This window comes from Lemur catta, chromosome 9 (assembly GCF_020740605.2).
Source record: "Lemur catta isolate mLemCat1 chromosome 9, mLemCat1.pri, whole genome shotgun sequence".
Taxonomy (NCBI): Eukaryota; Metazoa; Chordata; class Mammalia; order Primates; family Lemuridae; genus Lemur; species Lemur catta.
In genome coordinates, this window is record NC_059136.1 from 73,703,166 (window position 1) to 73,718,691 (window position 15,526).

Here is a 15,526-nt window from a genome sequence, read left to right on the forward strand (position 1 = left end):
GAAATGTGAAGAAGGTAGAATCAACAGGGCTTGGTGATGGACAGAGGATGAAGGAGAAGGTGTGTTAAGGGTGACTTCCAGTACTTCAGCAAGGGGACACCACTGCCTGAGACAGGAAACTAAGGCACAGGGCAAGTGTTTGGGGAAAGATGCGGGTTGCTGAAGAACACAGTAGGGCCAGTTGGAAACACATTGAGTAGGCAGTTCCTGAGGATCATTCAAGGGGTAACCTCTGGTGGAGACTTGGGTGCAGCCTGGAAGGGCGATCTGGACTGACAGTGCAGAATGGGAAGGCAACATTTTGAAGCCATGAGAGTAATGTGATCACCCTGAGAGAGTTGTGCAGAAGCCCAGTGTGAAGACAAGATGGCCAAGAGGAAGGCAGTGAAGCTCACCATCGCGTAAGAGACTGGCACAGGAAAAAGACCCCAGGAAGAGCCCGAGGGGTGACCAGAGAGGCAGGAGAAAACTAACAGAGTGTTGTTTCATGGAAGCCAAGGGCAAAGCATGTTTCAAGGAGAGGCGTCTGATGCTTCAGAAGGTCATGCATGAAAAGGACTGAATTTTGCATCAGAAAAGGTCACTGGTGGCCTTGGCAAGGGCATTCACAAAGGACTCCCCATGGAAGGAAGCCAGATTGCAGTTCACTGAAATGTAATGCACTGGGACAACTGAATGAGACTTCCCAGCAATGGAAACCTCTCAAAAACCGGCGTGGTCAATTGTGAGATTGAGCCACAGTTCACACACAATTTGGTTGTAAGCATGAGATGTTAATATACATTTATTGAACATCCAGTGAGTCCTCACCAAAACTTACTCCTACCTCATTATAAGTGGTAAGAATGACCAAGATGCTGGGAATTCAAATGGTTGTCATGAATCAGTAGTACTCAGCAACACGATTGACCAACAAACTGGGGTGACGCCGCCTCTTCACATAGCACCAGACGAGGAGCTCTTGGCGAGCCTGACCACTCCTGTTTGATGACCTATCCTGAAGGCTTCTTGGCAAACAGATGTTTTGATTTACCTTCCTCAGCTTGGCAACGCTGCTAAAGTAGGCTTACAGAAAAGGCAAAACTGGAGGCACCCCCAAAACATTCTAGGAAAAAGGAATTGCAGAAATTCCATGGAATCCTTAAAGGAGAAAAAAAAAAAGTATATTTTAAATTAATCATTGGTTTTAGCATTGGATTCTTTTTTAAATTGAGAACGTTTTTAGTGTTCCTTTGTATTTAAAGGTTGGAATTAAAATAAACCTTTTAGTTCTTCAATGCAAACTTTTGTTAGCACACTAATAAAGTAATTCAGTATTCATTTATGGTTTAAAAAATAACTACTCAACTAATAACCCCAAATTGTCTGCTGTTTCTCATTTAGTCTGTAACAGGAAGCAAATTCTTAGATAGGGAAAACAATTTATGATAATGAAGGCATTTTTTTTTTTTAGGAATAAAAGATTTTCTCTAGATTTATTGTATATCAGTGAATTTTGGGGAACTGTTGTTATCCTTTTCTGTGCCTGAAAAGGAGAATTCTCTCAGGATGTGAATCTGCAAAGAGGATGAGAGTCTAGCAGTACTTGTCTGCATTCTTGGCAAACACTTGTTTAATACAAGGAGACTCTGTCCCCTAAGAATATTATGAATTGGTCCTGATTTTTTTCTGAAAAATTTATTTCTATATCACCTGGTCCCTCTGATTAAATAGTGTTTCTAAAGGAAATGTCATTCACAAGTCAGTAAACAAATGAACTTTTGGCATTGACACGAAGCCATGTAACCACAATGTAGTAATAGTTGGTTCTCAGAATAAATTCAGTTCCTCATACTTACCATGATTATATATCTAGCACTATGAACTTTATTTTACAAGTGCATGCTGTAGTATATTTATAAATCACCTGGGCCTGCCGAGTGAGTTTTTCACACAGGTAATATCACCCTAAGGCCTTACATTAGGCTCCTCTTTTTTTTTTTTTTTTTTTTTGAGACAAAGTCTCACTTTGTTGCCCAGGCTAGAGTGAGTGCCGTGGCGTCAGCCTAGCTCACAGCAACCTCAGACTCCTGGGCTTAAGCGATCCTCCTGCCTCAGCCTCCCGAGTAGCTGGGACTACAGGCGTGTGCCACCATGCCCAGCTAATTTTTTCTATACATATTTTTAGTCGTCCAGATAATTTTTATTTCTATTTTTAGTAGAGACGGGGTCTCGCTCAGGCTGGTCTCGAACTCCTGACCTGGAGCCATCCACCCGCCTCAGCCTCCCAGAGGGCTAGAATTACAGGCGTGAGCCACCGCGCCCGGCCTAGGCTCCTCTTGAAGTCCTGTTGTATTGGATGGAGTTTTCTTGTTTGTAACAGGCAGCTCTGGCCGGCGAGTGCATCAGTCTCTCCAGACTGCAGGGAGGGAGATGGTAATTTGGTTTCGTTGATGCTGGCAAGGCATGAGCCTGCATAAATGACCATTTAATTCTAAAAGAACCTTGCTGTAATGAGATGCAGTTCTAGTTCAACTTAAAACTTCACTCCTCTCACTTAACTTTTTGCTTGACATAGTAGAGGAATACGGTGGAAATCTATAATTAGGTGAAGATAGTTAAGAAATTTCTCCGTGAATGCTAGTCTACCGTTTGTCTTCATTACTAATTATACAGACGTTAACAGTATTTTTTTAATGAGGTATTTTGGGATTTTTTTCCCTCCTTGTAGTTAGACTATAGTTTTAATATATTCAAACTGTACATAAATATGGAAGAGAAATTATCCAAGAAGAAAGTAGAATTTACACAAATGCTAATTAAGATTGTGCATCTTGAAAGGTAAAGCAAATCTTCAGTGATTAAAGGAATACCCAGAAGACATTCTAACTGGGCAAAATCTACATGAGCAAACATTTCATAATGTTTTTCATCACAAGTGGAAAGGTAAAATCTAACACCAATCTTGCCGGTAATTATTATCAATAAATTCTTATCCTATCCCAGCTTTGCCAGAGAGAAGGGAGGATGTTCACAACCCGGGGCCTGCATGCACTGAGGGAAGAGGGCCAGCTTAGGCCTCGGGCCCACCAGGCATACTTACTAGTCACCCAGCAAGTCGCTTCCTGCTGCCTCCGGGGCCTCAGCTGTAAAATGGGTGTGATAATCCTTACTCTGAGAGATAGATGTTGTGAGCACACTTGAGATCATGCAAATGAGCTTTGTAAGCTATAAAACACAAAATGTAAGGCACTATTATTTGTTATAATAAGCAGAATGGAAAATGGCTTTAGATAACAATCCAGAAATTATTTCCCTTAGATTCTTATATCTTAGACTAAATTCCTGTAAATGTATTCTAAGAATTACAGTCCTATAAGAAATGCCTTTTTAAGAAACAAGTTGAAATTAGATGGGCAGGAGCTGCGAGGAAACTCTGTGACCGATTTAGGAGAATACTGCAAATGGTCGAAATACTGTAGTGAGCAAACCCAGAGCTCCTCAAACTTAGTGAACAAGCAAATCTATTTTTTTCCTTTGTTTCATATAATCCCCACTCTCGTTCCAAGGAACTAGTGTTGCACAATATAACACACATCAGAAAACTCTTAGAAAAACCTATTATCATGTGGTTAAAATAACTAAATGTTTATAAACTGTGATGTGACTTTTGGGAGGGGGGTGTATAAATAGAATAAATACTTACATCCCCAGCTGTTGCAAATTATTGAGTGGGCTGCGGGCGGTTCGACTGGAATAGCATCAAGGTTCCCATTGCCCCCTCGTGTCTGTGCACGCAGAGGGCCTCAGCGGATCCTGGAAGGAGGCGGGCTGCGTGCCGTCCAGCACCGGCAGCAGCGGCTACTGGAGCTGGAGCGCCCCCAGCGACCAGTCCAACCCGTCCACGCCGTCGCCGCCGCTGTCGGCCGACAGCTTCAAGCCCTTCCGCAGCCCCGCGCAGCCGGACGACGGCATCGACGAGTCGGAGGCCAGCAACCTGCTCTTCGACGAGCCCATTCCCAGGAAAAGAAAGGTGGGTGTGGCGGCCGCCCGGTGTTCTGTTTTGCGTTGCAGAAAGGTGTGTCCTGTCCCCTTTGAAGGATCTCTGTGAGCTTAGGAGGGGCTCCTGCCACCCACGCCCCCTTTCCATAAACAGAAGCAGCCTACGCTCCCCTTGAATGTTCTTTGAAATTTCAAAGTAAACTGTCGTGATTAAAGACAATTAAAAATGACTAAAATATTGATATGTTTTCTCAAAGTACACACATGCCCCATCCTCCGGTTAAATATTGCTAACCCGACTTAACCAGTGTTTGGAAGTTAGGAAATTGGACTTTGGGCTTGGTTTGGTATTAACTCAGTCTCTTGGTGGGACTTATTTTTTTTGTATGTGAAATGTAATTAATATCGATTTCTCTTTGCTGCTTTAATCAGCCCTGAAGGGTTATTGGGAAGAGTATTTTGTATCTCATTTTTATACAACCGTATGTAAAATATACATGAAAGCTGACATATATGTCCATACTTACATATAGAAAATTACGTATTTACTAAATAAAAAAGACAGCTACTTAATTAATTTAATAAATTAATTGACTGCACTTTTATTTAATCCTCCCAGCAGTCCTGTGCCGTAAGTATTGTGTCTCCATCTTGATATGAGCAGATTGAGGACCAGGGAGAGTGTACATTGGCCCCTATCAGGGAGGTTAGAAAAGGCTAGCACCACCATTCAAACCCAGATCTGCCTGAACCTAAAGCTCATATTCTTTTCATTCTCCTCAGGTGTATTTAAATTACTATGTTCACTGGCAATTTTTCAAAAACATTTTTATTTTATACAATAAAGCAATATTACCGCTAAATCTAGAAGACATTTTGGCATTATTTTAAAAATCACCATGTAAATAGGAAACTGTTATTTTATATACTAGTTTTTTAATTTTTTTAAAATTGGTAGCCTCATTATTAATGACTATTCACAAACAAAAATCCAATGCAAAGCCCTAAGGACTGCAATGCAACCTTTTTTTCTCCCCCAGTTCATTTTAAAGAGGAAAACAAAGAGATGGCATTGATCCAACACCTTCCCTCCCTGCGTCTCTCAGCATCACTCAGCATGTGGAGCAGTGGAGGTGGCACAGGCATTGTCCTCCTGGGTGTGTCCATGGGAATAAGGACCAACATTTTTTGCCCAGAGAAGAGGACATTAATGTAGTCCCCTGCCCTTCCCAGAGGCAGTGACCTGAAGAGTTGCTGTTTCACACCAGCTCATCATGCAGGGGGGCTGAAGTTATTCTGGCATCCTGTGGGTCCCCAAGGATGCTGCCCAATCAGGGAGAAAGGTTGGCACTTAAATCAGTGTGGACCTGAAGTCTTATCCTGTTGCTTCAGGCTGCACAGACTTTCTCCCTGGGTTATCTGAATGTGTAGTCCTGATTCTCGACAAGTGTGGCCCAGTGTTGTGGCAAGGACTCACATCACAGGCAACCCCAATGTTGCTAAGGTGCATTGCTGAAAGCCTATCACAGCTTTGCATTTCTAATGTAGAGGCTGAGCCAAAATTCACACTCTTACATTACAATTAGGTTGCATTAGTCAGACTCATTAAAGGTCCATGGGCTTTAACTAAATTAGGGGATAGGCTAGTCACCAGAGGAAAAAAAGTGGCATTTATTTGAAGGGCACAGGTCTACTCCACAAGAGCTGGATTGTAGGAATGAATGAATAAGAACTGTGTTTATCTTTCCTTCGTTGTGACTTCTCCATTTATTCAGGCTCTGGACTTCCCAAGGGTAATAGCAGTAGGATGAAGCTCATAGCCACTAATTTTTAATGCATGATTTGTACACAGACCAAGTTGTTGCCTTAGCCTTTTGAACTTAAAGTTACTTTGAATAGTGAAAATAACAAGAAAGTGAGATTGTTGCTAATCAGTTTTTATTTATTATTAGTAAGTGAACCAATATTTACTGAGCATCAGGCAAAATGCTTATTTCCCTAAGAATAAGGCGTAACTCTCTCCTTCAAGGTGTGGCAAGTGGGGTGGGTGGAGACTGACGTGTACAGAGGCAATGATAATTGTGAGTGACAAGTGCTGTGTCCATGATGTGGTAGAACACAGTAACCAAAGTAAAGTTATTTTAGAGTTCTTTAAAAATCATGTTTCAGAAGATTTCTAAGAGTTTGCTTAAACCACACACTATGTTCCAGCTGGTAGAACTTCCTGAGTTCATCCTATTTTCCTCTCCATTCCCTTAAATTCATAATATCCATTTGAAAACATGAGCAATTGTGATGATCACATGTTCTGTGGGGATTGTTAGAGAACCTTCTAGATCAGTGTTTTCCAAACTGTAAGTCTCAATTCACTAGTGGGTTGTAAATGAATTTAATGAATTGTGAACAGCACTCTTTAATTAAAAGGACAGAATGAAGTGCATCGTACATGATAAGGGTAAGTACTGTTCCTTGATGTTTTTGTTTCAATTGTATATTTATGAGTGAGTATGTAGTGTGAAAAATGTATTTCTTACTGTGGCTCATCGTCAAAAAAGTTTGGAAGCTTCTATTCTATGTCACAGAGAGATAATATGACATCTGGTAAATTAAGGTGCCCTGATTGGAAATCAAAAACTCCACGTTCTTGACTCAACTCTGCTGCGCTGAGAACCTAAGAAAATCATTTCTCCTCTCTGATCATCAGCTTCTTCATCTGTAAAACAGGCAAACAGGTATTATTACACTTCTCTCAGCACAATCATGAAGATTAAATGTGATCGTAGGTACGGGAATGTGGCAACATTTTAATAGACAGTTTAGGACCTATGAACCAAGGAGGAGAGGCCTTCTCTGTATCTGACTATGAAGCAATTACCCTGATCTTCCTCCTCATTGTGGAATCTATCATATCTCTTCTCCCACCTCCCCACACACACACACACAGATGCCCACTCCCACCTCTTAAGGAGATCCACGCTCCACTTATGTAAAGATGAGAATGTGAGGCGCATTGCATAGACAAGACATTATCTCTTACTATCAGTAGTGAGGAAGGAAGATTTGCTGATAATCACTATATTTGCATATTTAGTTACAGTTTACCAAATGCTTTTAAATGCAGCATTTCATTTAATCATCACCAAAATCCATATTCCTATCCCTATTTTGCAGAAGAGGCTCATTGAGATTGTGAATTGTCCAAGGTTGTGTAATTTATAATGTGGCAGAGATAAGATCAGCTTAGCTGAAGCAGCAAAGAGAAAACTCTCTTCAGGCAAGTTAATTCAAAGAATCCACATTTCTGTCTGCCCACAGAGGAGAGTAACATGGAGGGAAACTAATGAGACACAGCTACAGCCAACACTCCATGGCAGGTGGGAGCAGGGTGCAGAAGGTTCAGAAAGAAATTGAGAGCTGAGACAGGAACTCCAGGCTGTCTCCTGGAGGGCTCACTTCCTACATGAAGCATCCATCGCTCTTAAGAGAACCTGCGGCCAAAGCAGGTGAGAATGTGAGAAGGGAAGTGAGAGCCTTCTCTTTCCCAACTTTGGAGGTCGGCTGGACAACTTTGTCAAGCCCAGTTCTTGCAGAATTTCTCCTCTGGGATTTCAAGACAGACTGACAGAACTTCCAAGCTCAGAGAAAACCCCAGTGTGTGAGCCAGAACTCTGACTTTGGGGAGGTGCAGTTCCCGTCATGACCACAAGGTGATGCAGTGACCCTAAATACAGCCACTCCAGGTGTCAGTGGGAGAAATGAATTTTATGGAAGGCCAAGAGGTAACCATCAATTCCACAAGACCCCTAGCAAATCAAGAAATGCTGATAAGTAATTATTGATGTGCTCTTTTCCATGCCAGATTCCTAATTCTGTCAGATTCTGGATTCTGTGCATTCTGAAATTGGTATGATAGCTCCAGTGGCCTCTCTCAGTTCCCTCGTAGGTAAGATATGGACAATGGTGGCACCATATTGATGTGGCTGTTACGAAGATTATTTGAGAAGACATGTGAAGAGCAATAAATGTTAGCTGCTAATACTTTCCTTTTTTTTTTTTTTTTTTGGACCCATTTGGCAACTGCCTGAATGGGAAATCGGAGAAGCATGGGTGTGGAGAGAAGGGGGTGCTTGCCTTCACCCTCTACCCTGACCCACGTGCCAACGTCACAGGACAACTGGACCCCCCAGCCACCCTGTGCTCATTTGGGCATGCATTGAGAGGCCCCCACAAAATGCACTAGGTGATCGCAGCAGTGGCAGTAGCAGAAATTGGGGGCATACAAGGAAACCTGACTCAGGACTCCACATTTCAGAACATCGGCAACACCTCAAGGGCAATTACTAAATTCCAGCCTTCATCCTTTTCATTTACTTCTCAAGTGTTTTGACCATGAACAGTTTTACCTGTATACTGGGGGGAACCTCAGAGAAGAAAGCACTGAGTTAACATAAGGTGCTTCAGGAATAGTCGTACAGTAGTAAACAATGAATTAATCATTTGCTCCACTCTGCATTTTCCATCTTTCAGAACCGAAAAGCAATGAATCACTTTAAATTGTGAATGACTGCTCCGAAAAGAAAACAAACTCGTAAAGCCTGCACGAATAAGCATGTTGCCAGTCTCTCCGCTGACTTAATTCCTAACCCACTAATTTTGAGCAGAATGCCTCCTGCAAGAACCGCGTCTCCAGAAATAGACCCATCTGTTAGAACTGCTGGGGAGGGCGGTGCTCGGAACAGCAGCTTGGGTCAGCTGCACTGATTTCATGGTGATGACACAGCATCGTCAGCCAAGCAAGGGAGCTGATTGGTCTCGTAGAGAGGACTGAGGATGAAGAAGAGAAAAATTGAGGCAACTTAGCAACAGGATCTTAGAATAATCTTCCATGCGATATATAGGTACCGGGACATTGGTGTTAAAGGAGTTCAGAGTCTTCTAGCCCACTCTTGACCTTTCCAAGTTAGAGAACTCTACTCAGTCATGTCTAGAAATGTGCAGGTGTCCCCAAATATGAGATGCACTTTGAGAATTTATTGATTGAGAAAATACAGAATGCCTAGGGATTTCTCTTCATTCAGGAATCTTTTTGTTATTGTTACAGAAATCACTTTAAATAAACTTTATTTAGGTATAATTTTGCACACAATAAAATGAACCCATTTTAAGTATACTGTTCCATGAATTTTGACTAATGTCTCTACCTGAATAATCACCACTCTAATCAAGGTCAGCCTCTTCGGGACCCTCTGCAGTCAAAGGCACCCCCCCACCCCAAACGGTGACCACTGATCTGACTTCCATCACTATAGATTAATGTTGCCTACTGTAGAACTTCAAGTAAATGGAATCATACAGTGTGTATTTTTGGTGTACAAAATACCAAGTGTTGGCAACAGGAACTCTCATTCATTGCTGGTGGAAATGTAAATCGGTACAACCACTTTGTAAAACAGTTTGGCAGTTTCTTACAAAGTTAAATATATGCTTACCATATGACCCAGAAATTCCACTCTTAGGTATATATTTACCTAAGAGATAAGAAAACACATGTCCACAAAAAGACTTGCAGACAAATGTTTATAACAGCTTTATTCATTATCCCCCAATCTGGAAGCAACCCAAATGTCCATCAGCAGGTAGCTGGATAAGCAAATGTGGTCTGTTCGTACAATGGGCTACTATGCCACAATAAAAGGGAACAAACCACTGACACACGAAACAATCAATGAATCTCGAAAACATTATGCTGAGGGAAAAAAGCCAGACACAAGAGAGTGTGTTCTGTGTTATCCCGTTTATAAAAATCTTTTTTGTTATTTTTCTATTTACTTTTCACCACAGCATCTATACACAGTTCATATGGGTGAGGGAAATTTAATCTGTTTGATACACATTTGAATTCACCCAATACTTACCCCCACATATCTTGAAGATCCAAAACCTCTAATCTTGTTCAGTCGTCTCATTTTACAAATAAAGACATAAAGCCCCAAGAGATAACCTGTATAAGGCTGCTTTCTCAGTTAAGGAAAGAACTGGAACCTCTACCACGTTCTAGGCGGTTATTCATTTTTAAATACACCAGTTCATTTATTAATCTCTTGGCACTGCCGAGGGTCTGAATAGACCTCTTGATCCTGAAAGACCCACTGGGGCCTCTGCCAGGGGATGTGAGTTCCCATGGGACAGGCTGGGGACATATGTGTAATGCAGCTAACTCATCTACACAGAGTAATTGGACCTTCTTTGTCCTTCAAGGACCTTGTCGTCTCTGGGAAGACTTGGATGTGTAAGCATCCACCCCCTAGTCCAACACACACACACACACACACACACACACACACACACACACACACACGCACATACACATACCCCAATTGCCGTACCAGAAAAAAAAAAAAAAAAAAAAAACAACTGAAGATCTTCTCAAGTGCTTTAGAACATGCAATTAATCCCAGGCTGCTGTGTGGTAAAGTGATGTTCATGTACCCACCTTCTGGAATATAGCTTTAATTGGACTTATATGGTATAGGCATGTTATGTAATTCTTCAAAATCCAGCCATGTTTCCACTCTTAGAACTAAAGGTAACCTTCAGCGGTCATCTTGTCCATCCTTAGGATCAGTCTGGGTGCTGTCAGGAAGATAGAAGCTACTCTGTATATTCCAAGTATGAAAATATTTGAGGCCAGGCGCGGGCACTCTGGGAGGCCGAGGCGGGCGGATCGTTTGAGCTCAGGAGTTCGAGACCAGCCTGAGCAAGAGCGAGACCCCGTCTCTACTAAAAAAAATAGAAAGAAATTATCTGGACAGCTAAAAATATATATAGAAAAAAATTAGCCAGGCATGGTGGCGCAGAAAAAAAAGTATTTGAAAAAGGATCGAGGCTTGCCGTTAGAAGGGCACGCAGAGAGAAGATCAGGGAAGCCTTGGCCAGAGATCTCAGCCTGTAGCCCCAGAGCAGTTGTTCTCAGAGACAGCCCGGAAGTTGCTGCAAAAGTGAAGAATCTCTGCCAAGCACTGTCGCCCCTAGCACGAAGTTGGGTGACTCTAAAGAGCTTGGCTGGGAGCTGCCATGCATCTCACATTGGGCATATGTGAGACCCCCCCAAGTCTGCCTGCAACTGCTTGCTGCTGCCCAGAGCTTCAGCTCCTGGGGTGGTTGTGAGTGTTAAAAAAACGTAAATGTATGGAAGTTCCTAGCACAGGACCAGGCACAGGGTAGTTCCCAATCAACAGTGGCCTCTTTCTACTCTTCCTCTGCTCCCTCTGCTTTACATGAAGAAGACCATTCTGTTTGACTTGAAGTCTTTGCTGACGTTGGCTTTGGTGTTCAGAAGCGCTTTCCATTAGGGGTGAATTTTCAGCTGTTGTTCCGTGCGCTTGCGGACATTCCGGCTTTGTGAACATCTGTTAGAGCCGTGAGGAGAAGCCAGGGTTGAAGCACAGATGGGCCCGTTCAGACTTGGCTGCTGCAGCTGTGCCAGCAGCTTTGCTTGGTTTGGCTTCCTTGGGCGAGCTTGGACCCATGTGGCACTCGGGGCGTTGTTTATTTAGCTATTTTTTCATGTTCTCCTCCTCCCGTGGCTTGCTTTCCTTTAGTGTAACAGCAAGTAGTCTGTCTGTAGACAAAGGATTTGTTTCAACTGGATGTAGTTAGGGGACTTTGAAAAGTTAAACTACCATTTCACGGGCCTCATGCTTTGATGCAAGAACATCCTTGGCCTATGTAGAGAGAAGCTGCTTGATTTCATTAAAGTTGAGGTAACCCCACTAGTATACTTTTATTCCCAAAGTTAGTCAAGCAACATTAGTCAAGTCAGTATTTTTTTTTTTTTTTTTTGAGACAGAGTCTCACTCTGTTGCCTGGGCTAGAGTGCCGTGGCGTTAGCCTAGCTCACAGCAACCTCAAACTCCTGGGCTCAAGCAACCCTCCTGCCTCAGTCTCCCGAGTAGCTAGGACAATAGGCATGTGCCACCATGCCCGGCTAGTTTTTTGTATATATATTTTTAGTTGTCCAGATAATTTCTTTCTATTTTTAGTAGAGATGGGGTCTCGCTCTTGCTCAGGCTGGTCTCAAACTCCTGAGCTCAAATGATCCTCCCACCTTGGCCTCCCAGAGTGCTAGGATTACAGGTGTGAGCCACCGTGCCCGGCCAAGTCAGTATTTTTTAAAGAAATAACTTTTTAAGTTAAAAATAAGATAATTTTTAAATTTGGAAATTAACATAAATGCCACTCTGCAATACATTTCCACCATGCAGTGATATATTTTTCTTTGCATTACTTATTCCTCCCCAAAAAAGATTATGTTACTCATATTCTTTTATAACCTGCTTTTCCCCTGTATCAGTCAAGGTCCTGGCAGGGAGCAGGAAGCACACTCCAATGGAGTGCTTGAGAGGAGTTTAATGAAGAGACCCTTTGCAAAGGTATAGGCAAGGGAGGGGTAAGCAGTAGGGGTGGTGCAGTACCCCAGGGGATAACAACCGGGGAAGGCTGTTACCACTCCTAAGCCTGAAGAGGTAAGTAAAGAGAGGGCTTTCCAGAGCCCAGAATGTTACTGGGACTCTGGAAATATAGCCATGGGGGAGGTCACCCAACAGAAATGGTGGCTTTGAGAGGAGAAATGTAGCCACTGCTCACTTCAGGCCTAGCAGAAAGCGGGTCAGGAGGAATCAAAACCCTCCTGCTTTCCGATCTCTTCCGCCTCTCAGCCTCCTGTCAGTGCCTCCCTTTGGCCAAATCCAACCATAAATCCGTGGTCAAGGGTACCCGTGGATGCAGTGCATAAAGGTCAACTCCTGGGGTGTTGAGCCCGGCGCAGAAAGGGGCAGTGTGGACCTATGGGGTCAAATAGAGGTATCAGCCGTTCCCTTTATAGATGGGAACTTTCCACATCAAGGAAGCTTTTCTTACAATTTCATTTTTAAAGTTGCTTAATATTTAGTTACATTAAATTAATCGAACCAATCCCCTGTTGTCACCTTCTAGGTTATTTCTAATTTGTCCTTAGTCTAAAAACATCGGTGTGATGAATACCTTTATACAGATATCTTTGCAGGAATTTTGCATTATTTTCTTTGGATAGATTCTTAAAAGTTGAATTGTCAAAGTTGTAGGCATTTCAGAAGCTTTTAATCTCTATTCCCTCCAAATTTAGTAATGAAAGTTATCTTTGCATGAGCAAATTGCAAGGGCAGAGCTCTGATAGGTTGGTATTAAATAGGATAAGAAATGTGAGATGTATTATTCAAAAGGAATGTCAAAAGGAAGAGGTAGAGTAGAAAGCAGAGTTTCCCCTCTGTGAAAGATTTTTGGGAGTCCCGCCTCCCAGAAACGTTTATGGTCTGCCCGCTACATGCAATTATGTTTCTGAGTCCGCATTTGCAACTAGCTTGCAAATCAACAGGAACTTTCTCTAGCTGTACCTCTAGAATGCAATGTTGCCTTCTCATTGCTCATGCTATGACCCAAGTCATCAAAAATTGAACAATAGTTTCTCCTGTAGCAGATTTTCCATTCTCTTCTGGTGAATTTAGACCTTCTACAAGTAACTACCAGTACAGGGTGTGTAAGGTTGGAAGAGAAATGTACTGTATGGAGTGAAGAGAAAACTGTGTATAATTCAGTCTCTGCCACGCAGAGCATCACCATGGACCTTCCCTGGGAAGTTAATTTACAGCCAGGTAAGATAAGCAAGTGTGAATTGTGCTGGGAAGTATAAATTCTATAGAACAATAATCTTTTGTGACAAACATTCTTTGAAGACAGCATCATTTACTAAGCGAATTTCACAAAATGCTTAAATAAATTGAGATGTCTCAAATATGGCCTCTTTAGGCCCCAAAACACAACTTTCTTGAAGTTGAGCATAACAGATGCTTATTGATCCAGACACTGTTTAGTCACCGAGAAAGTACTCTGGGCAAGAAGTGTAGGTTGCTCTTAAAATGCACACCATGCTATAATAAAAACTACTTAGTGTATCCCCAACTTGCCTCTTGAAAACCCAGCAAAAGAGAAAGAGAAGGAAAAAAAGGAGGCAAGTTCATCATATTTCCTCATATCCATTACCTAATTGGGCAACAGATTTCTTCTGGAGCCCTTAGCAGGGGCTCAAGGAAGGTTCCGTGTGATCGAGGAGGGGACAAACAATTGCAAGTGGTAGTTATACTAACTCCAAACGACTTAGAGGACATTGGTCAGCTTCACTGTATTTGGGGGTTTGATACTTCTTTATCATCTACTTGAACTAATGAACAAGAACTAAGGAAAGGAGTTGAACCAGTGACATTTATTTTTCTATAATTAGAACCAAGCTTTGCTACTTATCAGCTTAAAAAAAAAAACAAATGCTTGATGTAGTATTACAAGGATGAGGAACAGTAATCTTATAAATAATATTTGTTATGGCACAAAAATACCACTGTGATTGTCATCTCCTAAAACAATCAGCAATTTGAGGCCTTAAAAAATTCCTGATGTACAAGGAATTTGGCTTTATAGTTTGCGTAAAAAATACTAATTATGAAAGCCTACATCTAACTGACTGGTAAGAACCATCAAATGACACTGGATAAGTCTCATGGCTTTTTGGAATCGTATTTCCCATCACGAATATGGAGCTAGTATCCTGTGCTTTGCTCGTTCCTTCCCAGCTCTCTAAGGCAACTATGTTATCCTTCTCAGGTCTCCTCAAGCCTCCCCTCCTTGTCCTCGGCTTTGACCTCACTTTCTACCTCACTGGAAAAGTAGAAGCATTCAGACAGGATGCCTTTTTCTCCTCCTGCACCAAATCAGCAAGCTAACAGCATCTGCAGCCACCATCTGGTTTCCTTCCTTTTCTAGTGGAGAACTGTCCTGCCTGGTTCAAGGCCACCCCTCCACCTATGCCATGGGCATGAGTGCTGCTCCCCTTCGGCTCCCAAAGAACCTGTAGTTCCCATCCACATCTCTACTGCACCTTCAGCTTCTCCCTGTCTCTGCAGTTGTTGCCATCAGCATAAAAACTTCCTTTAGTATCACTGTTTATAAACCCTCCCTTGGCTGCTCATAGATCAGCAAAACTTCTTGAAAATGTTGGCACTTACTCTGTCCATTTCCTTACATCCCACTTCCTCTTCAGTCCATGCCAGTCTGACTTCCGTTCCCGCCACTCTGGGAGACCTGCTGCCGTCTGGGCCACCAGCAGCCTCCGAATACTGAACCCAAGGGGCACGTCCCAGTCATCAATGCAGTTGGTCACAACTTCCTTCCTGAAACACTTTGTTCTGTTTGTGATTTTAATCGCACACTGTCCTGATTCCTTCTGACTGCTCCTTCTCAATCTCCAACATAAAATATTGGATGCTGCTGTGTCCTGGGCCCTCTGATCATCTGTAGCTACATTTTTCCCCAGATGGTCTCATCTGAAGCTCATCATGTCTTAAATGCTCCTTCAGCTCCTAACTCCAAATTTATATCTCCAGCCTGACTTTTCCTGATTCCACACTGATGTATCCAGTGTCCTGCTTGCTACCTCCTTTTCATATATGATAGGTAT

The 15,526-nt window shown here is 42.4% G+C and overlaps 1 protein-coding gene and 1 long non-coding RNA gene across 2 annotated transcripts in view; one reads left to right on the forward strand and one right to left on the reverse strand.

Annotated features, from left to right (window-relative positions):
• The window catches only part of ZNF704 (zinc finger protein 704), a 218,221-nt gene that overhangs the window by 166,944 nt on the left and 35,751 nt on the right, over positions 1-15,526 (forward strand). Inside the window, exon 4 of the mRNA XM_045561438.1 lies at positions 3,780-4,012. Within this exon, the coding sequence (XP_045417394.1) occupies positions 3,780-4,012 (233 nt within the window). The remainder of the gene's footprint in view (positions 1-3,779; positions 4,013-15,526) is intronic.
• LOC123644969 lies at positions 598-4,033 on the reverse strand. Its single transcript, XR_006737335.1, has 3 exons — positions 3,686-4,033; positions 3,083-3,207; positions 598-1,140 (listed from the first exon to the last, which is right to left on the reverse strand). It is a non-coding gene; the product is annotated as an uncharacterized LOC123644969 (long non-coding RNA).